The sequence below is a fragment of the Ursus arctos genome, unplaced genomic scaffold, assembly GCF_023065955.2.
Source record: "Ursus arctos isolate Adak ecotype North America unplaced genomic scaffold, UrsArc2.0 scaffold_2, whole genome shotgun sequence".
Taxonomy (NCBI): Eukaryota; Metazoa; Chordata; class Mammalia; order Carnivora; family Ursidae; genus Ursus; species Ursus arctos.
The window spans coordinates 89753185-89779967 of NW_026622874.1; the positions used below are offsets into that span (position 1 = coordinate 89753185).

Sequence of the window (26783 nt, forward strand, 5' to 3'; positions counted from 1 at the left end):
ATCCATGCTGTACTTTGCAGTTTTCTTCATACCCGCCTAAATGCAAAACTGTGTAAAACCCTATGTATCTTGGAAAAGAAGGACATAAAGAACTAATATGATAGAGTGTCATTTCTACGACAGGGTATGAACAACATGTAATGTAGGAATCCAAAAGAAGAGATAGAATTTTCTCTGGGAATCTTTTAAATGCGTATTCTGCATCTGAGATTACTCAGTTGGACTCGTTCCCTCTTCAAATAGATAAGTGGTGCTTTGTTTACATGGAAGAGGATAAAAGACAGAGCCCTGTAAAATTGCCACTAGAGACTTGTAATCCAAACTGACATTGTTCCATTAATCGTCACCCTGTGAATACAGATGTTCAACCAGCCACGGATCGACTCATGCCATCATCCAGACTATATTTCTCCATTTGCCTCATTTGTCTGCAAGTCAAGAGTCTTTCTGTACAAGAGACTCCTAATTGTGGCTTATGACTTGAAGCCTCGTGAGAAACTTTATTAAATGCTTTCTGAAATCAGAATGTTCTACTTGTTTGCTCTTCTAGTTTATTAAAAAAGGAAATGTGATTACTTTGGCATGGCTTTTCCAGGCTTTTCATGTCTTCTGTGGCTCACGCATTTTAAGTGCTAGGTGATGGAGTGGTGCTGAGAATTCATGTTAGGTTATGGTTCCTAGAATTTTATTTTTCACTTCTTGGGGCAGTATTTCTTTATTTTAATCTCCTGTTGCCCATCTGATTCTTCATCTTTTTTCAAAGATTACCGATGAGGGTTCCCCAGTTGTTTGTTTGAAGTATATTGTTACTTGCTTTTGCTTTATGGCCCAGCATTTGTTTTTGTTTTGGTTTTGTTTACAAAGTTTCCCTGGGTCCTCCAAAAGCCTGTGCGTTCTGTAGTTGTTGAGTGTAGTGCTCTGTGTTCTTCGTACCTTTACTGTGTTGTTTAGATCTTAGAGCTCTACTGAGTTGTTGTCTGTGGGATCTGTTAGATACTGAAAAATGTTAAAAATTTTTTTTCTATGGGGTCGCCTGGGTGGCGCAGTCGTTAAGCGTCTGCCTTCGGCTCAGGGCGTGATCCCGGCGTTATGGGATCGAGCCCCACATCAGGCTCCTCTGCTGGGAGCCTGCTTCTTCCTCTCCCACTCCCCCTGCTTGTGTTCCCTCTCTCGCTGGCTGTCTCTATCTCTGTCAAATAAATAAATAAAATGTTTTAAAAAAAAGTTTTTTTTCTATGATTTTGGATCAGCCTATTGTTTCCTTATGTATTTTTAGTCCATGTTATTAGATGCATATACATTTTAAGGTGTTTTATCATCCTGGTGAATTAAACTTACAATGTTTTCTTTCACTGGGTTGTTGCCTACCATTATTTAAGGAAAGAAAAATGATTTTGTTACAGTTTTTTAATCACCTTTTAATATGAGGCTTTGAATCAATTCAGTTTTGTGTTTTGTTTTTCTGTTCAGGTTATCAGTTGATTGGGAGCCACTCTGGGGTGAAGCTTTGCAGATGGACAAAGGTATTTATTTTTATTTAAATGTTACTTCTGTTTTATGCAACTTTTGTATGGCTCTGATATGCTGCCAGTGAATTTTACCATTTTAAAGAATAATTTACAATGTAATGATTTTGAATGAATTTATTAAATGAGTTCAGCATATATTAATGGATGTAAAAAAAAAAAAAACAACTCAAAAAACAAACCCTTTTCCACCACCCAAAGTATGATATATATTAGCTGTTTTCCTCATCCTGCTAAATTCACTTGTGGCCATTTCCAGCTGTAGCCCCTCTGTCACAGCCAGAAAACAGTTGTTCTACTTGCTGTCACTAGTTCTGTTTTGCGTGTTCTAGAATTTCATATGAATGGAATCATTACGTGTGTTTTTTTGCAAGTAGATTCTTAAACTCAACATAATGTTTCTGAAATTCATCCATATTGTAGTACATATCAGTAATTTATTCATTTTTATTGCTGAGTACTATTCAGTAATGTGAACGTACCACAGTTTTTAATCTGTTGAAAGGCAGTGGGTTGCTATCAGTTTTTAGCTATTAGGAATAAAACTGCTGTGAACCTTCTTACACCACGCTTTGTTAGGAATGTATGTTTCAGTTCCCTTTGGATACATCCTAAAGTGGGACTTGCTAGGTCATAGGGTAGGTGTATGTTTCACCTTTGTAAGAAACTCTCAGTCTATTTTCAGTGTGGCTGTACCATTTTATACTTGCATTGGCAATTTCTGAAAGTTCCCGTTGGAACATTTTCTTACCATCCTGTGGTATCGAAAGGCTTTTTAATTTTAGCCGTTCTAGTGAGTGTGAAGTGGTGTCATTGTGGTTTTAATTTGCATTTTGTGGATGACTACTGGTGATGAGGCACGCCTTGTCATGTGCACATTGGCTGTTCTATTTGTGAAGTGTCTCTTGCCCAGATTAGGTTGTTTGACGTTATATTGCTGATTTGTAGGAATCCTTCCTATATTGTGGAAATGAGTCTTTTGTCTAATACGCATTATGAATATTTTCTCCTAACCTGTGGCTTCCTTTTTTCATTTCCCTAATGGTATCTTTTGAAGTCTTAAATTAGAATAAAGTCCAATTTGTCTTTTTTTTTATGGTTCGTGCATTTTGTTTTTTTAGTTTTTTGTTTGTTTGCTTAGTGCTTTTTGCTTTTTATATATTAAGAAACCTTTGCCAACTTCAAGGTCGCAAAGATGCTCTGTGTTTGTTTTTTTCTGGAAACTTCATGTATAGTTTTAACTGTTACGTTCAGGTCTTTGATTTCATCTCGAATTGATTTTTATGAATGGTGTGAGATAAAGGTCGAGATTCATTCCTTTACCTGTCCCCCATGTGGATATTCAGGTGTTTTAGCACCATTTGTTGAAAAGAATTTCCTTTTACCATTGAATTACTTTAGGCCTTTGTAAAATATCAGTCATCTGTCTATGGGTAGGCGCATTTCTGGACCCCTTATTCTATTCCATTCTCTTTGTCTATCCTCATGCCAATACCACATTGTCTTGATAACTGTGGGTTTGTAATAGTCTGAAATTATGCAGTATAAGTTCTTGGTCTTGTGGTTTTTTTTTTTTTTTTTTTTAATTCATTTCCAGGATAGTTTCCACTCTTCTGGGTCCTTTGCATTTCCATATAAATTTTAGAATCAGCCTGTGCATTTCTATTGTATGTATTTGTTCTGTTTCCTCAGTTTTTGTATTTGTCTTTTTGGCATCCATTCATCACAGGACCAGTTAGATTAACTAAGTTTTCTTATTTTCTGTATTCTTGATGCTCTGGCTTTTGGGGGCCATATAGATAGATCTGGGGAGAAACTGTCCCTCCCAGGGCTAGGTAATTCCTAAAGATAACAACAGCCGGCCTGGAGTGTGCCTTTCATATGCAAATCAGCCAGGCCTGGCTCTTTAGCTTTCAGTTACCTCCTTATCTAACTCCCACACCATGCCCATATTTTCCCTGCCCTACTTTATCCCAGGGCCAGGTACCAGACGGTTAGAGACTTAGAGACGGCGCTATAGCCTGAATTATTCAAACAAGGCGGTCCTGCATTGTGTACCCTGTCCTGCCTTGCCTTTCCTGCGGAAACCCCAGTAACAGGTCTGGCCTAGGCTTTCCCCTCGCTCCTCTCTCTGCCTCCCGAACAACCCTGTTGCTCCTCTGTCACCCTGTGTGGTGTGGGTGCCCCCTTGTCTTGGGAAATATAAGTAATATCTTCTTTTTTCATTGGCATTGGCCTCTCCAGGTTGGCTGGCATTCAGTCACTTCCATAAATTAAATTCCCGTGGGTCCAAATAAGATGGCATTTGTAAACAGCTTTATTGAAATATAATTTACCTGTCATACAGCTCCTGCATTTAAAGTGCACAGTTGAATGGGTTTTAATACATTCACAGGGCTGTGCAAACATTATCACAATCTGACTTTAGAACATTTTTGTCCCTTCTGAAAGAAGTTATGCACCCAATAACGGTCCATCTTCATTCTCCCTTCTCCTCCCAGCCTTAAAGCACCATTAACCTACTTCCTATCTCTATAAATTCCCCTCACCTGGACGTTAATACTTTATGTGGCCTTTTGTCCTGGCTTCTCGTTGAGCATGCTGTTTTCAGTGTGCATCCATGTGCTAACAGATATCAGTATTCCATTCCTTTTTATGGCCAGTAATATTGTATGTATAGGTGTGTCCCATCTTCTTGTTGTCCATCAGTTGGTGGACATTTGGTTTGCTTCCACTTCTCGGATATCATGAATGAAGCTTCTGTGAACATCATGATTTGTACACGTTTCTGTGTGGACGTGTTTTTATGTGCTCTGGTTATATACCTACGAGTGGAATTTGTGGGTCGTGGTAACTATGTTTAAATCATTTGAGGGACTGCAACACTGTTTTCCAAAGTGGCAGTACTATTATATTTTATATTCCCACCTGCAATGTATGAGGTTCCCAGTTTCTCCACAACCTGCTAACATTTGTTGTTTTCCATGTTTTTTTTTTTTTTTTTTAAAGTTTTGTTTTATTTATGTGAGAGAGAGAGAGACCATGAGAGCATGAGCAGGGGGAAGGGCAGAGGGGGAAGCCAACTCCCCACTGTGCAGGGAGCCCGATGCATGTTGGGGCTTGATCCCAGGACCCTGGAATCATGACCTGATCTGACTGAGCCACCCAGGTGCCCCTGGATACTAGTTCTTTATCACATGTAAGGTTTACCTCTCCCGCTGCTGTTGGCGGCCATGTCGCCAGGAGCTGAGTTGCTGCAAACCTCGGGGAACTTGGCTTCTGGTGTCATAGGACCTCCACTGCTGTCTTCCAGGCCTTTTCTCAACCTGTCCTGTCCCCATAAAGAGTATTCCCCACAAAGACCTATTCTTGTGGTTTTGGTTAGCTTAGACCTGGCCGTTCTAAATAAACCACACTTTCTTCTCCAGGCATGCTTGACTTTTTTACGTTCTTTATTCCTGTTCTTAAACATTTCTGTCCTCAGTTCACACTACTGCCTCCTAATGTCTGTCTTTTACTTTGTGTTTCTTTGTGTCGTGTCCATCATGACTCCTGCCTCTTCTTGTACCTGGCAAGGAAACAACCTTTTGTCTTCATCTTTCTCCTGGAATGGCCCTGCCCTCAATGCCATAGTCCACAGTTGACCTTTGCTTGGTGCCTCAGTGCCGTTGATGGCCCTCCGTAAGAGGGAGCCCACCGCTCCAACCCCCGTTGTTTTCAGAATATCGTATCTTCTCACCATTCCTCTGAGCATTCTTGTAGTGCTGTCTGCTCCCTAGTCCTGTTGCTATTGTTTATGAATATTTGAGAAACTCTTCTTCCTTGTTTTCCACTGCTGTTTTTCTGCCTTCACCCTTAGGGGCATGAACGTTCTGGTGACACTTCTGGCACCTTCTGTCATTCAGCGTATTCTTGTGCTCAACTGTCTTTTTTTTTTTTTTTAAACCCTTTCAACATCCAGTATTTCTCTCTTCCAATCCAGTGATTTTCAGTAATGTCAGACCCAATGCCTTCTGCTTATAACCAGTGTTTTATGACCTCCCGTTAACTATTCTAGATTAAATGCACAGATTTACAAATATAATTTCACAGATGTAATTTAAAAAGTCAGTGTTCTGCTCTAGCAGAAAAAAAGGAAGTACTTTATATTAAAATAGTTTGTATTTCTGTGCAAGACGCTTAGGCACTACTGCATTAGAAGGCATGGGGACTATTTCCACCTGCTTATAATGGACAAGTGTATAGTTAAGAGAGAGAAACAGATTAGAAGTTATTCCGTACAAGCTAGACTTATTTAGGTATAATAACAGAAAGAGGGGTATAACCCTCATTGAAATAGGGCTAACATACCAACCAATTATAGACTATCAAATTGGAAAAATGAGAACGATGTACTTGCAGATGAGTGGTATCTCAGTTATAAGTGTTGAAAAAGAACAGTTTCCTGTATTGTAATTTGGGAGGAGTGGAGACAAATTGTGATAGAAAATTTCTGCCTTGAAATTCCACATCTCGTTGAGAGCCACATTCAGTCTCTAATTTATAACAAAACCCTTTAAGTGACAGTGGTAACAGAGATGAGTTAGCAGAAATGGTAGTGTGGCCGAGAGAAGTATGCTGGACCTCTGGTGACAGGCTCAGAGTAAGATTTTGGCAGGCACCCCCCGCCCCAAACAAGTTTGATTTCAAATAATTATGGCAAGATAGATACCTTGTCCTTATGCTATAAAAATTAATAATATATAGAATGACTGTCATAATTTTTTTTAAAGATCTTATTTATTTATTAGAGAGAGCGCGCGCACACAAGCAAGGGGAGTGGCAGGGAGAGGGAGAAACAGGCTCCTGGCTGAGCGGAGAGCCCGATGTGGGGCTCAATCCCAGGACCCTGGGATCGTGACCTGAGCGGAAAGCACACTTAACCGACTGAGCCACCCAGGTGCCCCTGACTGTCATAATTTTAAAACTAGTTTGGTTCGTGAGAATCCTGCATATCATATGTCTGTTATTTAATATTTGGTTCTAAGTCTACGAAAAGCGTCTTGAATCTCTCCTGTATTTGTAGGTGATACCTACAATAATACAGATGCAGGTATTTTGCTGGTGACTTAGATACTAGAAAACAGCATTATTTTCTGTGCCATGGTTTTTCAAAATGGTGACATTTCTTGGAGGAAGTTTTGCATAAAAGAGAATGTTCTCTTATCTTAAGTTACATGGTAGCTGCATTTCTGGAAAATTCAGTGTATGGTAAAATTGTACAGAAAATACTTTATTAGCAAAAGGAAGGTGGAATCCAGGTTCAGATAATTATAATCATATTTTTCACAAGTATGGAGGTCTGGTGAGTCATTTGAAAAGACGTAGAGAACCCCCCCCCTTTTTTTTAATAGGATTTATCCTGAGCATGGCAGGAGATGTGAAACCCTCCTCCAACCATCTCAATAGCAGAAATATTTCCACAGATGTCCGTACCCCCATCGGGTAGCATTGGCTCCATTGAGAACCTCTGCCCCAGTCCATTTTCATTGCTACCCTCCCAAGTTCAGATTGTTCTCTTGAACATTGCAGCTAGTTTTTTTCCCCCTCTAGTACCCGCTTCCAGTGAACCCCCCACTCTGCCTTGCCTGCCCAATTTATCTGACATTAACTAGGTTAGTCTCTGAAGTATACTTCTCTTCTAGCTACTCCCTTCTCAGAAGCTTATGGTGGCTCTCCATTACTTCTTACTTAACACAGCAATTTGGACGTGTAATAGGCATCTTGAACTTAACATATCAGAGGCTGAATTCCTGATTTTCACCCCTGAATCTGTTCCTCTTAGTCTTTACTGTCAGTTAATGGCAATTCTATCATCTGCTCTGGTCAAAAACCTGGGAGTCATTTTTCTCTCCTGTTTTTTTCCTCCCCTCCCACATCTTGTCCACAAGCAAATTTTCTTTTCGGATATATCCAGAATGCGACTACTTTTCACCACTTATACGGCTATACCTTGGTCCAAGTCACTGTCCTGTGTTCCTTTATTATTTCAGTGATCTAAGTGCTTTTCCTGCTTCCACTCTTGTCTGCTCCCTACACAGCAGCCAGATAGATCAAATCCTGTCACTTTACTCAGAATTTCCAGGGGTTCCCTTCTCACTCAGAATAAAGCCTAAGTCCTTCCCGTGGCCTCCAAGGCCCTGTGTGATCTGGTCTTCAATGCTTCAGTCCAGCCACGCTGACCTTCCTGCTAGCCTCTGAACGCACTGAGCCCAAGCTCCTCCCTAGCTTTCTGGTCTCTGTCTGCTCTCTTAGATCTCTGCTCAGAGAGCTTCTGTCAGAATGGCTTGTGCTGCTTGCAATTTCCCAGGAGCACTTACTACCATTTACTAGATTATACCTTTGTTGATGATCCTTCTCCCCTCTTTTCCTTGCAGTCCCTCCTCAACCTAAGAGTCTTTGTTTTTCTTTCCAATACCAAGAATAGAGCCTGGCATGTAATAATTGCTTGGTAAACATTTGTTGGGTCAAAGAATTACTAGAATAAAGCCCTGAACCCAAGAAAGAGCCTACCTAGTATATTTTTTTTTTTTAAAGATTTTATTTATTTATGTGACAGAGAGACAGCCAGCGAGAGAGGGAACACAGCAGGGGGAGTGGGAGAGGAAGAAGCAGGCTCCCAGCGGAGGAGCCTGATGTGGGACTCGATCCCGGATCGCCAGGATCACGCCCTGAGCCGAAGGCAGACGCTTTAACGACTGCGCTACCCAGGCGCCCCTACCTAGTATATTTTGACCCACTTGTTCAACTTTTTTCTTCTCTCCTTTTTTTTTTTTTAAAGATTTTATTTATTTATGTGACACAGAGACAGCCAGCGAGAAAGGGAACACAGGCAGGGGGAGTGGGAGAGGAAGAAGCAGGCTCCCAGCCGAGGAGCCTGATGTGGGGCTCGATCCCAGAACGCCGGGATCATGCCCTGAGCCGAAGGCAGATGCTTAACGACTGCGCCACCCAGGCGCCCCATCTTTTTTCTTCTCTTGTAACCTTCATACATGGCGGGCTGCTTCTCTTCCCCACGGTAATCTCCACCTGACCAAATCCCACCCATCCATGTCGGTCAGGAAAACAGAAACTACCCTGGCTATTTTAGCAAGAACAGCTTTAATAAAGTAAATGAACTAAACGCTTACAAAGCCATTGAAAGGCCTGCGGTAGTGAAGGTCGGAGAGGACTGCTCTGGCTTTGAGGAACTGGGGAAGCGCTCACCTCACAGGACACCGCTTCGAGTGACCTGAGCTGCCGCAGCATTAAAGCGAATGCCTCCCAGGAGCCCGCTTGGAAGCCGCTGCAGACTCGGCGTTTGCTCTCTGCCCTTGTGTCTGCCAGCTGCTGCCAGAGAGGAATCGTAGTGTCTCCTTTTTTGTCTTCTCACTCTTGCATAAATGCCTCTCCTTGGTGGAGTTCCTGCAGACAAGGGAGTCTGGGAAGTGTGGTTGGTGCTGGGGCTTCCAGCCGCTGCTTAAACTAGCAGGCTCGGGACCAAGTGTCCACAGCACAGTCTACCTGTCTGGGTACTCAGCATCTGTATGAACCCTTCTGCCTGTAGTTACTTTCTCAAATAGTAACATGAACAAAACATTTACTTCTGCCTAATCTGTGGCAGCTGCTACTCCTGCAAGGGAGGAGGTGTTCATTTATTTACTCTATTCCTTTAGAGGGAGAACACTCTTTTGCGGTCTTGTACCTAAGGGTGAAATTGTAAGGTTACCTGTCACCGACCCATCCATCTTCCGTAAGTGGTGAGGAGAGGGGAAAGGTGATATGGCTAGCTGCGACAGTCCTCCTTTGCACCTGGTCACCTGTCCTGGTTGCTATTTATAATTTTCTTCTTCCACTAGGCAGGTCACATTTCCTTTGTGCTCGATGAATGCCTGGTAGGATGGTTCCTTACCAAGTGGGTGATCCGGTGTGCCAGTGAAGAGTTTGAGCCAGCAGTGGGCCCTCCTGCCCACTTCTCTTAACTTTTACCTATTGTCCATGAGTCCCAAGAGATGCCCCAGTGATCCCCTTGGTTCCTGACAAAAACCTTGTTTTTATGGCATGAGGAGCTCAAAGGAGCCAGGTGACTGTGTTAACTTTTGAAACTGTGGAGAGTAAGCTGCTCAGTCTTACTTATAAGGTAACAAGTTAGCCTGGCAGAGTTTCATAGATGGTGGCAGAGGACACCGAGCTGCCGGGTCAAAGGCCAAGCACAGCAGGCAGCTTGAACATCATGTTCATGTTGGTTCCCGTGTTCCCCAAATGCTAGGAGGGTGATGTGGAAGTAGGCCCAAGGGAATGCTGGGCACACGGTGGGTTTATTTTATAGCTGAGGCACCCCAAGTTAGGCAGTCCCCAGCCTTACAAGACGGTTGTTTGCAAACCTGCCCCAGTGTCAGCTGGGGGATACACATTGTCTTTATTATGCTGGACAGGAAGCAAATGTGCCTTCTACCCTGGAGGGAGATACTCTGTCCTCCAAGGCTGTTTGCTCTACAGACATCTTTGAAGGATAGCCTGGGACTAAAGCTGATGTAAGAGGTGCAGAGCCATCATGGAGAGTTGTCCATTAACACAGCTCCCCTGGAATCTGGTGGAAGCATTCTTCCCTTGGGAACCTGTAAACTGGAGTCAGTGTTCAAGGGATGGAGGGCAGCAGTGGAGTGAGTGGTGTACTGGTGGGAATAGTGAGAGGAGACGCACCTCCGTCCGCCTCTTCAGCTGTCTCCAGTAGGACTTCTCTGCAGTGATCGGAGCGTTCTGTATGTGCAGTACACAGTACGGTGTACTAACCACGCACCAACACCTAATTCCTGATGCCTAACCGCGTACCTGCCTGACCACGTAACTAATGCAACGGCTAGCCACGTGTGGCTTTCGAACACTCGAAATGTGGCTGGTGTGACTAAAGAATTGAATCTTAAATTTTAGTTAATTTTAATTCATTTAAACTTAAACAGCCACACATGGCTAGTAGCTACTATATCGGATAGTGCAGTTCTAGGCCTTCTGATCATCCTTCCTCAGTCCCTAAAGGAGCTTTCCTTGTTTCTCTAATAAAGGGGAAGTCACTTTGACTACTGTTGATTCTAAAGCTGTTTTTCTGCATCTCTCCGGAAGCAGTTGTCAGTTTCTAATTCATAACACAAATGTTATGCACAGGCCTTATCGCCCCACTGAAATATATGTTCAGAGTCATTTCAAAAATAATCATTTATTACTGTAGAAACACTGTCCGTGTATTGTAGAAAATGAGAAAATTGGCAGAAATAAAAATAAAGTAAAACATATTTCCACCATAGGCTCAGCACTAACACTAATATATAAGCTTTCCGTGTATATATGTTCATTTTTACCTGAATGACCTCATTCTATATATACAGTGAGATCATACAGTTTTATAACCTGTTATTTCCTGGCAGAGAATCTCTAGTTTACAGTAAATCTTCATTTCATCTAATACCCAGAACATATTCATATTTCCTGGATTAGCTCCCAAATGACCGTTAAAACTCGTTAGTCCTCACATTTCATCCGGTTATGTCTGTTAAGTCTCTTTTTTCAACAAGTCTAGTATTTTTTTTTTTTTAATGACACTGACTTGTTTAATTAGGGCAGTTTTGCACAATATCCAACCTTGCATATTTATCTGGTTGTTTCTTTGTTTTTTGAGTATATTTAAAAAATTTTTTTTATTTAAATTCAGTTTAGGTAACATATACTATATTATTAGTTTCGGAGGTAGAATTTAGTGATTCATCAGTTGCGTATAACACCAAGTGCTCATTACATCAAGTGCCCTCCTAATGCCCATCACCCAATTATTCCATCCCCCAACCACCTCCCCTCCAGCAACCCTCAGTTTGTTCCCTATCGTTAAGAGTCTCTTATGGTTTGCCTCCCTATTTTCATCTTATTTTATTTTTCCTTCCCTTCTGCTATGTTCCTCTGTTTTGTTTCTTAAATTCCACATACAAGTGAAATCATATGGTATTTGTCTTTCTCTGACTGACTGACTTGACTTAGCATAATACCTTCTAGTTCCATCCACGTTATTGCAAATGACAAGATTTCATTCTTTTGGTGGCTGTGTGATATTCCATTGTATATATATATACACATATATATACACACACATATATACACACGCATGCACATATACATATATACGCACACACACACATATATATACATATTTATACACACATATATATACACACACGCATGTGCATATATATACCACGCCTTCACCCATTCATCTGTTGATGAATATCTGGGCTGTTCCCATAGTTTGGCTATTGTGGACATTGCTGCTATAAACATTGGGGTGCATGTGCCCCTTTGATTCAGCATTTTTGTATCCTTTGGATAAATATCTAGTAGTGCAGTTGCTGGATTGTAGGGTAGCTCTATCTTTAACTTTTTGAGGAACCTCCATACTGTTTTCCAGAGTGGCTGCACCAGTTTGCATTCCCACCAACAATATAAGAGGGTTCTCCTTTTTCCGCATCCTCACCAATGTCTGTTGTTTCCTGAGTTAATTTTAGCCATTCTGACCAGTGTGAGGTGGTATCTCATTGTGGTGGTGTTTTGTATTTCTCTGATGCCAAGTGATGTTGAGCATTTGTTCACGTGTCTGTTGGCCATTTGTATGTCTTTGGAGAAATGTCTATTCATGTCTTCTGCCCATTTCTTGACTATATTATTTGCTTTTTTGGGTGTTGAGTTTAATAAATTCTTTATAGATTTTGGATACCAGCCCTTTATCTGATAGGACACTTGCAAATATGTTCTTCCATTCCATAGGTTGCTTTTGTTGACTGTTTCCTTTGTTGTGCAAAATCTTTTTATCCTGACGAAGTCCCAGTAGTTCATTTTTGCTTTTGTTTCCATTGCTTTGGAGACATGTCTAGCAAGAAGTTGCTGTGGCTGAGGTCAAAGAGGTTGCTACCTGAGTTTTCCTCTAGGATTTTTCCCCATTGAGGGTGATATTCTCTGTGGGTCTTACATATATGGCTTTTGTGATATTGAGGTATGTTCCTTCTATCCCTGCATGGTGGAGACTTTTTATCAAGAAAGGATGCTGTATTTTGTCAAATGCTTTTTCTGCATCCATTGAGAAGATCATATGGTTCTTGTTCTTTCTTTTATTTATGTAGTGTATCACATTGATTGATTTGCAGATGTTGAACCACCCCTGCAGCCCAGGACTAAATCCCGCTTGGTTTTGGTGAATAATCCTTTTAATGTACTGTTGGATCCTGTTAGCTAGTATCTTGTTAAGAATTTTTGCATCCATGTTCATCAGGGATGTTGGTCTCTAATTCTCCTTTTTAGTGGGGGTCTGTGTCTGGTTTTGGAGTCAAGGTAATGCTGGCCTCATAGAACGAGTTTGGAAGTTTTGCTTCCATTTCTATGTTTTGGAACAGCTTTAGAAGAATAGGTATTAATTCTTTGAAGGTTTGGTAGAACTCCCCTGGGAAGCCATCTGGCCCTGGACTCCTGTTTGTTGGGAGATTTTTAATTACTGATTCAACTTCTTTGCTGGTTATGGGTCTTTTCATATTTTCTGTTTCTTCCTCTTTCAGTTTTGGTAGTTTATATGTTTCTAGGAATTTATCCATTTCTTCCAGAATGCCCAATTTGTTGGCATATAATTGCTCATAATATTCTTTTAGAATTGTTTGTATTTCTTCAGCATTGGTTGTGATCTCTCCTCTTTCATTTATGATTTTATGTATTTGGGTCCTTTCTCTTTTCTTTTTGATAGGCTGGTCAGGGATTTACCACTCTTTTATTAATTCTTTTAGAGAACCAGCTCCTAGTTTTGTTGATCCATTCTACTTTTTTAAAAATTTCTATATTATTGATATTTGCTTTAATCTTTATTATTTCTCTTCTGTTAGATTTAGGCTTTATTTGCTGTTCTTTTTCCAGCTCTTTTAGGTGTTAGGTTAGGTTGTGTATTTAAGACTTTTCTTCTTTCTTGAGAAAGGCTTGTATTGCTATATCCTTTCCTCTTAGAATTGCCTTTGCTGCATCTCAAAGGTTTTGAACTGTCATGTTTTCATTTTCATTTGCTTCCGTGTATTTTTAAAATCCTTTAATTTCCTGGTTGACCCATTGATTCTTCAGTAGGATGTTCTTTACCTCCATGTATTTGTGGTCCTTCCAAATTTTTTCTTGTGTTTGACTTCAAATTTTGTAGCATTTTGGTCTGAAAATATACATGGTATGTTCTCAGTCTTTTTGTACCAGTTGAGACCTGATTTGTGACCCACTATGTGATCTGTTCTGGAGAATGTTCCATGAGCACTTGAGAAGAATGTGTATTCTGCTGCTTTAGGATGAAAAGCTCTGAATACATCTGTTAAGTCCATTTGGTCTAGTGTGTCCTTCAAAGCCCTTGTTTCCTTATTGATCTTCTGCTTACGTTATCTGTCCATTGCTGCGAGTGGGATGTTAGAGTCCCCTACTATTACTGTATTATCAATGAGTTTCTTTAATTTTGTTATTAATTGGTTTATATATTTGACTGCTCCCAAGTTAGGGGCATAAATATTTACAATTGTTAGATCTTCTTGTTGATAGACCCTTTTATCATAATATAGTGTCCTTCTTCATCTCTTATTACAGTCTTTGGTTTAAAAATTAGTTTGGGGGTGCCTGGGTGGCTCATTTGGTTAAGTGTCTGCCTTCAGCTCAGGTCATGATCCCAGTGTCCTGGGATCAAGCCCTGCATCGGGCTCCCTGCTCAGCAGAGCCTGCTTCTCCCTCTGCCTCTGCTGCTCCCCCTGCTGTGCTCTCTCTCTCTCTCTGTCAAATAAAATCTTAAAAAAAAAAATGAAATAAAAATTAGTTTGTCTGATGGGCATATTTCTTTATTCCCAATATTTTCTTGTAACAGAGAAGTTACACTGAAAGGCTTGATTGATATTTAACATTTTTGTATTATATAGTATAGGTCAAGTTGATTGCATTCATTGATGTATGTTGTGTTAAATCATTAGACTTGATAATCTCACTGACCCACAATAAATGATGCTAATATTGACCATTGAAATAGGGTAATGACAGTGTGTTCTCTTTTTTGTCTAGCTGTTTTTTCCTTGCTGATAGAACTTTACTTTGGCATTTTTAAAACATCCAGTTCCATACTAATAATGAAGTAGCAGAGAAATTAGGAAAATAATCCCATTTACAATTGTACCAAAAACAATAAAATACCTAGGACTAAACTGAGGAGGTAAAAGACCTGTATTTTGAAAACTATAAAATATTGATGAACTAAATTGAAGATAACATAAACAAATGGAATAGTCCATGTTCGTTTGTTGGGAAAACGAATATTCTTAAAATGTCCATACCACCCAAAGTGATCTATAGATTTAATGCAATCTACAGATTTAATCCCTGTCAAAATACCAACAGCATTTTTCACAGGACTAGGACAAATAATCTTAAAATTTGTATGGAACCACAGAAGCCCCTGAATAGCCAAAGGCATCTTGAAAAAGAAAAACAGAACTGGAAGTATCACAATCCCAGATTTCAAGACATATTGCATCAAAACAGTATCGTACTGGCACAAAAATAGTCTTATGGATCAATGGAACAGAAAAGAAAGCCCAGAAATAAACCTGTGATTATATGGTCAATGAATCTTCAACAAGGGATATAAGAATATGCAGTGGGAAAAAGACAGTCTCGTCAACAAATGGTGTTGGGAAAACTGGACAGCTACATGCAAAAGAATGAAATTGGACTACTACTTTCTTATACCACACATAAAAGTAAACTCAAAATGGATGAAAGACCTAAATGTGAGACCTAAAACCGTTAATATTCCAGAGGAGAGCACAGGCAATAATTTCTCAGACATTGGCCATAGCAGCATCTTCCTAGATAGGTCTCCTGAGCAAGGGAAACAAAAGCAAAAATAAACTATTGAGATGATATCAAAATAAAAAGTTTCTGGGGCACCTGGGTGGCTCAGTCGGTTAAGTGTCTGCCTTTGGCTCAGGTCCTGATCCCAAGGTCCTGGGATTGAGCCCTGCATCGGGCTCCTGGTTCAGCAGGGAGTCTGCTTGTCCCTCTCCCTCTGCCCCTCACCCCCGTTCATGCTCTCTCTCTCTCTGCTCTTGCTCAAATAAATAAATAAAATCTTAAAAAAAAAAAAAGTTTCTGCACAGCAAAGGAAGCAATCGACAAAATTAAAAGACAACTAACTGAATGGGAGAGGATATTTGCAAATGACATATCTGATAAAGGGTTAGTATTCCAACTATATAAAGAACTTAAACAACTAAACACAGAAAACCCCCCAAATAATCCAATTAAAAATTAGGCAGAAGGCATGAACAGACATTTCTGCAAAGACATCCCGATGGCCAACAGATACATGAAAAGATGCTCAACATCACTCATCATCACTGAAATACAATCAAAACCACAATGAGATATCACTTCACGCCTGTCAAAATGGTTAAAATAAAAAACACAAGAAACAGCAAGTGTTGGCAAGGACGTGGAGAAAAAGGGAACCCTTGTGCAGTGTTGGTGGGAATGCAAAGTGGTGCAGCCACTGTGGACAACAGTATGGAGGTTCCTCAAAAAATTAAGACTAGAATTACCATATGATCCAGTAATTGCACTACTGGGTATTTACCCAAAGAATACAGAAGCACTAATTTGAAAAGATGTATTGCACTGTTATTTACAATAGCCGAATTATGGAAGCAGCCCAAGTGTCCATCCACAGATGAGTGGGTGAAGAAGATGGTGATGTATATCTACAGTGGAATAGTACTCAGCCATAAAAAGAATGAAATCTTGCCGTTTGCAACAACATGGATGGATGGATCTAGAGGGTATTATGCTAAGTCACATAAGTGAGTCAGAGAAAAATACCATATGATTTCACTCATATAGAATTTAAGAAGCAAAACAGACAAAGAGGCAAACAAAAAACCAGGCACTTAAATACAGAGAATGAATTGATTGCTAGAGGGGAGGTGGGTGACACAGGAGAAGGGGATTAAAAGTACTTACTGTGATGAGCACTGAGTAATTACTGTCGAATCACAGTAGTGTAAACCTGAAACTGATACAGCACAGTATGTTAATTTTAGTGGATAGATGAATATAAATAAGTGAAATCTAACCTTCTCTCAACTTCATTAAGCTGCTGTTTGCTTTCTTTCTTTTTTTTTTTTGGAATACCATTTGATAGTACTTGTCTGAAAGAATACATATTTAGGCTTTGTAAAATAGTATTTTCAATTCTGTTATTTCTTCTAGAGTGTTTACTAGCATTATTCTGTAAAGAAGATTTTTTTTGATTATTAACTGCGGATATTTGGTTACTTTGCAATATAGTTCTTATTGGCAAGTTAGGGTAAATGCTTAATTCACTTTAGGTACCAGTTCTCAAAGTCGATGCTACTTTACTAGCTGCCATAAATGGTAACAAATTATTCTCTTCTCTGTTTTAGAATATGATTATGTTATTTTGCTCAGTTCAGCCCATTACAGTCATTTTCTTTATTGATCCTAAATTCTCACAGTTTGGCTGGTGGGAGCTTTTCTAGCTGACTCCTGGGTCTCTCCTCCCTCCCCCCCTCCTTTTTTTTAGTTAAAGTGTTTTCAACATTATTGAACCATAATCGACATGCAAGAAATTGTATGTGGAATATACATTTTGATGAGTTTTGACATATGTATGTACTAGTGAAACCATCATCACAATCAAGACAATGAACACCCCCAAAATTTCCTTGTGCTTCTTTGTAATCCATCTATCTCTTTATTCCTGTCTCCAGGAAACCACTGATTTGCTTTCTGTCTGTGTATATAAATTTATATTTTCTTGAATTTAATATAGTTTTGCATTATGTTCTCCTTTTGATCTGGCTTCATTCATTTGGCCTAATTATTGAGCTTCTTCCGTGTTTTCGTGTGTATCAGGACTTCATTTCCTGCTGAACCTATTCCATTGTATATATAGGCCACTATTTATTCATTCACTTGTTAATGGACATATGGAGTGTTTCTAGTTTTTTTGCTCTTGTTCTTGCTCCTGTGAAGTCAGTGCTGTGAACCTCATGTATAGTCTTTGGCCATAATACTCATTTTTCTTGGGTGTACACCTTGGAGTGGAATTGCTTAAGCATATGTTGAGTGTTAGTAGATGTTATGAATAGTTTTCCAAAGTGGTTCACCTTCATTTCAATTTTAACATTAGTTTTCACATAATTTGATTTTATAATTGTATCACTTTTTCCCCCCCTCAACAAAATTCTCGATTTTTGATACTGACATGATTCCTTCTTGCTGTTAACCTACATTCGTGATCTGCAGACCCTGTGGGGTCCCAGAGGTCAAAACCGTTTTCATAATAATGCTGTGGTGTCACTTGTCTTTTTTGCCGTGTGAGCATTTGAAGTAATGGTGCAAAAGCAGTGGCGGTTAAAAAAGCTGACCCCTCAGTATGAATTAAGGCAGTAAACCAAACTGTACTGGTCGTCAAGGTACATTCACTCTGTTTTTTATTTTTTATTTTTGTCAGTTACACTTACAGATTACCTTGATAAAGTAGGAGAAATTATAAGTTTTTAAAATCTCTACCTTTGAATACCTGTGTTTTTAATATTCTGTATGAAGAAATGGAAAGTATGCATAAAGCACGTCTGTTGCAAAGTTACAGTTGTCTTTAGGAAGACATTTTTACAGTTAGGCTGCAGGTTGCTGTGTTCATGGAATGACATTTTAACATATAAAAACAATGGATTGTTATTCAGACTTGGGTGTTTGGCCAACGTTTTTTTGGTTTTTTATTTTTTTAAATAATCAAAGTGATCCTGACATTTCAAGGAAAGCCATCGAAAGTATTTATTGCCAGAAATAAATTTGAGCCTTAAAATGAAAACTAGAGTTTTGGAAAACTTGTATTAATTGTCGTAAGTTTGGCAGTTTCCCAATACTTAAAGAGTTTAATGATGAGAACAGTTGTGATATTAAAAAGTATGATTTTTTAAAATACTATATAATGAAACGTGTCAATATTTGGAAGATCTGCATAACTTTGTGAACCTTTGTTTTCCAATGCATGATGTTGTAAAATCAAATTCAAAGTGCAGGACAGACAAATAGATTTTAATGTAACAAAATATGAAAAGTTCATTAATAGTTTCCAGATTCCATAGTACAGTCAATTTTTAATGAAACTTGTGGACCTTTGGTATAGTATCAAAGTAGAGCCTTCACAATATTCTGAAAAGGCTATTAAAGTACTCCTTTTTTTTCCAGCTGCATATCTGTGTGAGGCTGGATTTTGTTCACACACCATAACCACAACAACATACCATAGTAGTTGGAATGGAGTAACGGATAAGAATCCAACTGTTTTATACTTTTTTTTTGTCTTGAAAAATATTTTTTTTCATAAAACCATGCTATTATGTTAACATGTAGTAGGCTTGTTGTCTTAAATGAAATAATGTAAAAATAATTTAAACATTTCTTGGTTCTAATTTCTATTATGTTAAGACTGATTGATATAAACCACGTATATGAAAGTTCTTTAGGATCCTCCATAATTGTGAAGAGGAGAGAAAGATTGTAGCTCCTTCTGTCAATAGAATTCATCTCATTAAGAGCGTACATTCCAAATATGTGTTCTGAAGTTCTTTGCAATAAATTGTATGTCTGTATGACTATGGTGGTAATTCGATATTTGTTAATATATTTCAGTTAGATTTCAGTGTAAAGACCTTTAAAAACTTATTTTTTTTTGAATAGGTTAATAAGCTTTCATGTTTTTCAAGGTAAAACTTCAGGGTTGTATAAAAAAGATATATACAGGGGTGCCTGGATGGCTCAGTTGGTTAAGTGTCTGACTCTTGGTTTTGGCCCAGGTCCTAATCTCAGCGTCGCAGGATTGAGTCCCATGTTGGGCTCCGTGCTCAGCAAGGAGTCTGCTTGAGATTCTCTCTCTCCATCTCTCTCTGCCCCTCTCCCTGTGCGTGCACACTCTCAAATAAATATTTAAAAAAAAAAGATATACACAATGAGGTCAGAATCATTCATTTTTGCTCTGGATCGCTTAGCACAGAATATGGTAATCGTATATTAAGTAAACATATATTAAATATCTAAAATCAGTATATTTGCCTGTCTACCCAGAAAGCTGCAGTAATCACCATATATTAAAAGGATTTTGTTATAATAAGCCAAAAATTGATCTAGAGCTATTAGCCGTTATATTGAGTGTGAAAGCTCTTTGAAAACTAATAAATTATGATGTGAGGAATTTTTGCCTTCAAGCTTGGAGTGAACATAATTAGTATAAATGATATAGGAGTCTATTAACTGGGTAGCCCTTAATGAACCATGACTCCCAGTGTTCACACTCTTGTAGTCCTCTCTCACAGGACTCAGGGCTTGGCCATGTGACCTGCTTGGGCTAATGGGCTATTAGCAAGCACAGTGTAAGCAGAAGCTTAATAAGTGCTTGGACATTGAGGCTTGTCCTTTTGGAAGGTTTCCTCTGAGCACCCAGCCGTTGCGCTGTAACGAAGCCAGTCTAGACTAATGGAGTGAATGAGCAAGGCCCCTCAGCCAGCATCAACTGTCAGACATCTGAGTGAGGTCTTCTTGGGTGTGTAGCCCCAGCTGAGTTCCCTCTTGTGCCAACTGCGTGCGTGACCTCAGCGCACACCATAGGGCGTGGGAAAAGCACCCAACTGACCCACGGAATTAATAGAGAAAGTAATAGATCGGTGTTGTGTTAAGCCTCTGAATTTTGGGGCAGTGTGTTATGCAACAAGAGGTACCTGAATCCGATAGTATTGGCTACTTACAAGGAAGTGGTTATGGTTCACTGCTGATGTGGTGGGTGTTAAGTACCTTCGTGGCAGCTCTCGCATCCTGTAGATCTGAATTTAGATGGGAATGCTGAGAGGAGCACAGGAAGTGTGATTTAGTCTTCTTTTCTTTTCTCAGTTCTGTGTCAGGGAGTGTTTGCTTGAAAGCGGAAGGGTCTGGCAAGCATTCTGTCAAGTGCTCTGTGGCTTTGCCATCTCATTTTCTAAACCTCTATCATTCCGAATGGAGTCCTGGGGAGTAGGAGATTCTTTCAGCCAGGAAAACATGACTTTGTAAGGATACTGCTGGAGGAGGACTTGCCTGTTCGATGGTCACTTTATTGACAGTTTATTTTCCTGGTCTTTACCACTACAGTGTGGAAAAAGGTATATATATTTATCATAAATGCATACATGAATATGTACGGCATATATGCCATCTATAGCGTTTATGTATAACGTATGTCCTGCGTGATCTAGCACTTTTACTTTTCATTGTGAATGTGGCTTCTACTGTTAAGTAACAGTGGTATTATAGAAAAATCACAAGTCACATGTCCCAGGGAGTAGGAGAAATGACAGTGTGACACTGCTATACCACGGTCAGTCACTCAGCAAATATTCTCTGTGCTTAGAGACAAGTGGAAGGTAATAGGGATGTGAGAGAGGCCTGCCCTCACTGATTTTGTAATTCACCGTGGTGAAAAGGGTCCTTCTCCTGTCTTCCCTTTGTACGTGTTTTCCTGTTTCCCTCTCCCCAACCCCAAGTAAAACTCCGATAAACCCAAGCCCAGATCAGAAGTTGACTTGGTAATAGTCTTTGCCGATTTTTGGTGTCGTTTTTCTATTTCTTAGAGGAGTGTTGAAAACTCCAACTCTAATTGTGGATTCCCCGTTCTCATTTCAGTTCTATCAGTTTTTGCCTCATGTATGTTGAAGCTCTGATGTTAGGTGCATAGACATTTAGGACCATTATGTCTTCTTGGTGAATCTGCCCTTTTATCATTACATAATACCCCTCATTATCTTTGGTAAGGGTTCTTGTCTAGAATTTCAATGCCTCGTGTTAATTTAGCCATCCCAGCTTTCTTTTGTTTAGGCATACTGTCCTTTCCCCATTTTTCTGCTTTAACTTCCTTTAGTATTTGTCTCAGAGCAGGTGAGCTAGCAATGAATTCTCTTAGTTTTTCTTTACCTGAGGATGTCAGTATTTTGCTTTTATTCTTTGTTTTTGCTGCATATAGAATTGTGGCTTGACAGCCTTTCTTTCAGCACTTCGAAGATATTGCTCCATTGTCTTCTGGCCCTCATGGTTTCTGATGAGAAATTCCCAGTAATTCCCTGCATTGAGTTCTGCCAGAACACAATAAGTTGTGGGAGGGGAGTGCCTATAAGTCTTACTGAAATGCTCAGCCGCAAGTAAGTGGTGAAAAAGCACATTGTCAACATTAAGAATAGTGTGAAGTAGGATGCATGGTGATGAATTATGCAGATAGCAGTTGGAAAAGCGATCACATTCTGGTGAAAAAATATAATCAGATAGTGCTTAAACTTGTGATCTTATATTTAGTGGAAAGGTTCACAGACTTTGTGTGTGACCCTATTTTAGGTTTATCATTCAAATCATTTGTCCTTAACAAAACTACTTTTATTATTAAACTTTTATTATTAAAATAGCACATGTTCTTTGTAAAAAGTAAAAAAAATATAGAAAATAAAATAAAACTTATATTCTACCTTACAGAAATCATTTTTTTTTTAATGATTTTTTATTATATTATGTTAGTCACCATACAGTACATCCCCGGTTTCCGATCTACCTTACAGAAATCTTAAAGTGTATTTTCTTTCAGTCTTTTTTTTACTATTCACCTTTATGTATATTTTTACATGTTTGAAATAATATTATATATGAAATTTTGTATCAGTTTTTCTCAACATTATAACAAGCATTTTCCTGTTGAAAAATTTTTCTAAGTATAGTGACTACATAATTCTAAATGAAAGTGCCATAATTTAATTTGCCATTTATCTGGTGGTGGTGTGGTTTTTTTTCTCCCACTAATATAACTAATTATGTGAAGAATGTGTTTTTGTATGAAGCTTTGTTTGCATTTAGATTATTTCCCTAGAGTCCTAGAAATGACATTATTAATTGAAAAGGTTTGCTAGCTATCTTTTCTTGTCATTTCCTATGAACTGTTTGTAAAACTGTTAACAAAGTCTGGATCTGGCATTTATTGGAAATATTTTTCCTAGTTTGTTTTTTGCTTCTTCAGTTGTTGTTATTGTTGATGTGCTTAACTTTTACATTTTTATTTATTTTTATCCATTTAATGTTGCCTTTGTGTTTTCTTCTATTTTTTTAAGCTTATGGAATTCTTTCTCACCTAGAGATTTAGAAAATAGTCCCTTCTGTCTTCATGCTACTTTTTAAGACTAGTTTTTTTAATTCTGTTAAGCAAAGTTTACCATGCTCATCATTTTTAACTATACAGTTCAGTGGTATTAAATACTTCTACCTTATGCAGCTGTCGCCTCCATCCATCCCCATAACTTTTTTTTTTAAAGATTTTATTTATTTATTTGACCGAGATAGAGACAGCGAGAGAGGGAACACAAGCAGGGGGAGTGGGAGAGGAAGAAGCAGGCTCATAGCGGAGGAGCCTGATGTGGGGCTCGATCCCAGAACGCCAGGATCACGCCCTGAGCCAAAGGCAGACGCTTAACCGCTGTGCCACCCAGGCGCCCCCATCCCCATAAGTCTTGATCTTGCAAAACTGAAACTTTTTACCTATTAAACGATAACTTCCCATTCTTCCCTCCCCACAGCTCCTAGCAACCACCATTATACTTTCTATGATTTCAACTACTCTGAGTATCTCATATAAGTGAAATCATACAGTGTTGGTCTTTTTGTGACTGGCTTATTTCACTTAGCATAATGCCCTCAAGGTTCATCCATGTTATAGCGTATGTCCTTTCCTTTTTAAGGCTGAATAATATTCCACTGTACATATATACCACATTTTTCTTTATCCATTTATCTGTTGATGGACACTTGGCTTGTTCCATGTTTTAGCTGCTGTGAATAATGCTGCTATGAACATGGGTGTACAAATAGCCCTTTGAGACCCTATTTTCAGTTTTTGGGAGCAGATCCAAAAGTGGAATTGCTGGGTTCTATGGTAATTCTATTTTTAATTTTTTGAGGAACCTCCATACTGTTTTACGCTGGAGCTGTACCCTCTTACATTCCCACCAACAGTACACAGGGTTCTGGTTTTGCTGTGTCCTCACCAACACTTGTTTTGTTTTTGTTTTTTGTTAGTAGCCATCCTAATAAATGGATGTGAGTATCTCATTGTTGTTCTGATTTGCATTTCCCTGCTCGTTAGTATTGTTGGGCATCTCTTCATGTGCTTATTGGCCATTCATATACCTTCTTTGGGGAAATGTCTAGTCAGGTCCTTTGCCCATTTTTGATTGGTATTAGTTTTTCTTTAAATATTTGGTAAAATTCACCCAGTAAAGCAATCAGATACGAGGCCTTTTTGTTGTTGTTGCTGGGAGATTGGTGGTTACTGATTCAGTCTCCTTACTAGTGATAAGTCTATTCAGTTTTTCTGTTTCTTTGTGATTTCTTGGTAGATTTTGTGTTTCTAGAAATTTGTTCATGTCAACTAGTGTATCCAATTTCTTGGTGTACATTTGTTCATAGTACTCTTATATCTTTTTTTATTTCTGTAGAATTGGTAGTAATGTCCCTACTTTCATTTCTGGTTTTAGTGATATTGAGTTTTCTCGTTTTTTTATTTTTAGTCCCATCTAACTAAAGGGTTGTTGATTTTTGTTGATCTTTTTGAAGAACCAACTTTTTAGTTCGTTGATTTTTCTCTGTTGTTTTTCCGTTGTCTATTTTATTGATCTAATCTTCATTATTTCATTTCCTTCTGCAAGCTTTGGATTTGTTCATTCTTTTTCTAATTGCCTAAGTTGTAGAGTTAGGTTGTTGATTTGAATTAATCCTCTTTCTTTCTTTCAATATGAGCATTTATAGCTATAAATTTCCTCCTTTTTTAAAATAATAATATTTTTTATTATGTTAGTCACCGTACAGTACATCCCCAGTTTTTGATGTAACGTTCTATGATTCATTACTTGCATTTAACACCCAGTGCACCATGCAATATGTGCCCTCCTTAATACCCATCACCAGCCTATCCCATTCCCGCCCCCCCGAAGCCCTCAGTTTGTTTCCCAGAATCCATAGTCTCTCATGGTTCATTCCCCCTTCTGTTTACCCGCCCCTTCTTCTTCCTTTTCTTTTCCTACCGATCTTCCTACTTCTTATGTTCCATAAATGAGTGAAACCATATGATAAATTTCCTCCTTACCAGTGCTTTTGATGCATCCCATAAATTTTGGTATGTTTCTGTTTTTGCATTTTCATTCATCTCTGAGTGTTTTCTAATTTCTCTTGTGGTTTCTTCTTTGATGCATTGATTGTTTAAAAGTGTGTGGTTTAATTTCCATAATTTTGTGAACTTTCCAATTTTCTTTACTCATTTCTAACTTCATCCCGTTGTGGTCAGAGTAGATACTTTGTATGATCTCTGTCTCTTAAAAGCCATTAGCCTTAATTTTTTGGCCTAATTTGTGGTCTGTGCTAGAAACGTCCTGTGTGCATTTGGGAGGGATGTGTATGCTCTTGTTCTTGGGGGAAGTGTTCTGCATATTACTCTTAGACCTAGTTGGTCTGTTGCGTGAAGTCCTCTGTTTCCTTCCTTGTCTTCTCCCTGGTTGTTCTTTCCATTGTGAGTGGGGTATGAAAGTCTCCAATTGTATGTAGAGCTATTTCTCCCTTCAATTCTGTCCATTTCTGCTTCATATATTTTGAAGGTATGTCATTTGGTGTGTAAATGTTCATAATTGTTCTATATTCTTGCTATTTTGAAACTTTTATTAATATATAATGTCTTTTGTCCCTTGTAACTTTTTTTTGATTTAAAGTCTGTTTTGTCTGCTAATAGTATAGCTGCTCCTGCTCTCTTTTGATTACTGTTTGAATGGAATATCTTTCCATCCTTTAACTTTCAACCTGTGTATGTCTTTGGATGTAAAGTGAGTCTCTTGTAGACAGAGTAGAGTTGGATCATGTCTTTTTATCCATTCTGCCAAGCTCTGTCTTTTTATTAAAGAGTTTAATCCATTTAAATTTAAAGTAATTACTGATAAGGAGGGGCTTACTTCTGTCATTGTGCTTTTTTTCCCTATATGCCCTCTTGTTTTTTTTGTCCCTCATTTCCTACGTGTTTGTCTTTTTCAAAAGTTGAGTTTTGTAGTGAAATGTTTAAGTTCCTTCTTAATTTCCTTTTGTGTATATTGTATAGCTATTTTTTTGTGTGGGTGTGGTTACCAAGTGGATTATATTTAACATCTTAAAGATGTAACATTTTAGTTTAAAGTCACTGCCGCTTAACTTCAGTAACATGCAAAAACTCCACCTTTACAGCTCTGTCCCCACCCCTTGCAGTTAATTGATGGCACAGAACTACATCTTTATACTTTGTGAGGACAGAAATATAAACTAGTAATTCCTTTAAATGCAGTTATTTCCCAAGTTATGTAGGGAACAAAATTTGGAATTACAAACCAAAGTTGCAATAATACTAGTTTTACACTAATAAAATTTTTTTAAATGTCTCTTAAATCATGTAGAAAACAAAAGTTACAAACCATTGTTACAGTAACACTAGTTTTCATAATTGGCCCTGTATTTACCTTTATTGAGGTCTTTACTTCTCCATATGGCTTGGAGGTACCGAGTAGTGTCCTTTCATTTCACCGTGCAGGAATCCCTGAAGCATCTCTTGCAGAGCAGGTCTAGTGGTCATGGACTGCCTCAGCTTTTGTTTATCTGGGATGTCTTGATTTCTCCCTCAGTTCTGAAGGATGTATGGGATTCTTGGTGAAGTTCTTTTCTTTTAACACTTTGAATATCTTGGCCCACTGCCTTTTGACCTCCAAAGTTTCAGATGAGAAATCTGCCCATAATTTTATGAACGATCCATTGTATGTGATGATTCACTTCTCTCTTGCCACTTTCAAGGTTTATTCTTTGTCTTTTGAAAGTTTGAGTATAATGTGTCTTGGTGTGGGTCTCTTTGAGTTCATCTTACTCGGAGTTTGTTGAGCTTCTTGGATGTTTACATTCATGTCTTTTATCAAATTTGGGAAGTTTCCAGGTATTGTTTCTTCATATATTCTCTCTTCCCCTTCTTGTGGGACACGCATGACGTGCATGTTGTTCTGCTTGATCTGTCCCACCGGCCCCTTGAGCTCTCTTTGCTTGTCTTCATTTTTCTTTCTTTTT

General features: G+C 38.7%; 1 protein-coding gene across 3 annotated transcripts in view; it reads left to right on the top strand.

The window, feature by feature from the left end:
• The window catches only part of LOC113267757 (S-adenosyl-L-methionine-dependent tRNA 4-demethylwyosine synthase TYW1), a 226705-nt gene that overhangs the window by 34390 nt on the left and 165532 nt on the right, over nucleotides 1–26783 (top strand). For all 3 annotated transcript variants that reach the window (XR_008960331.1, XR_007191247.2, XM_026515934.4), the window contains exon 9: nucleotides 1471–1523. Coding sequence is in view for 1 of the 3 variants with exons in the window: in XM_026515934.4 (XP_026371719.3) it covers nucleotides 1471–1523 (53 nt within the window). In the remaining 2 variants the exon portion in view is untranslated. The remainder of the gene's footprint in view (nucleotides 1–1470; nucleotides 1524–26783) is intronic.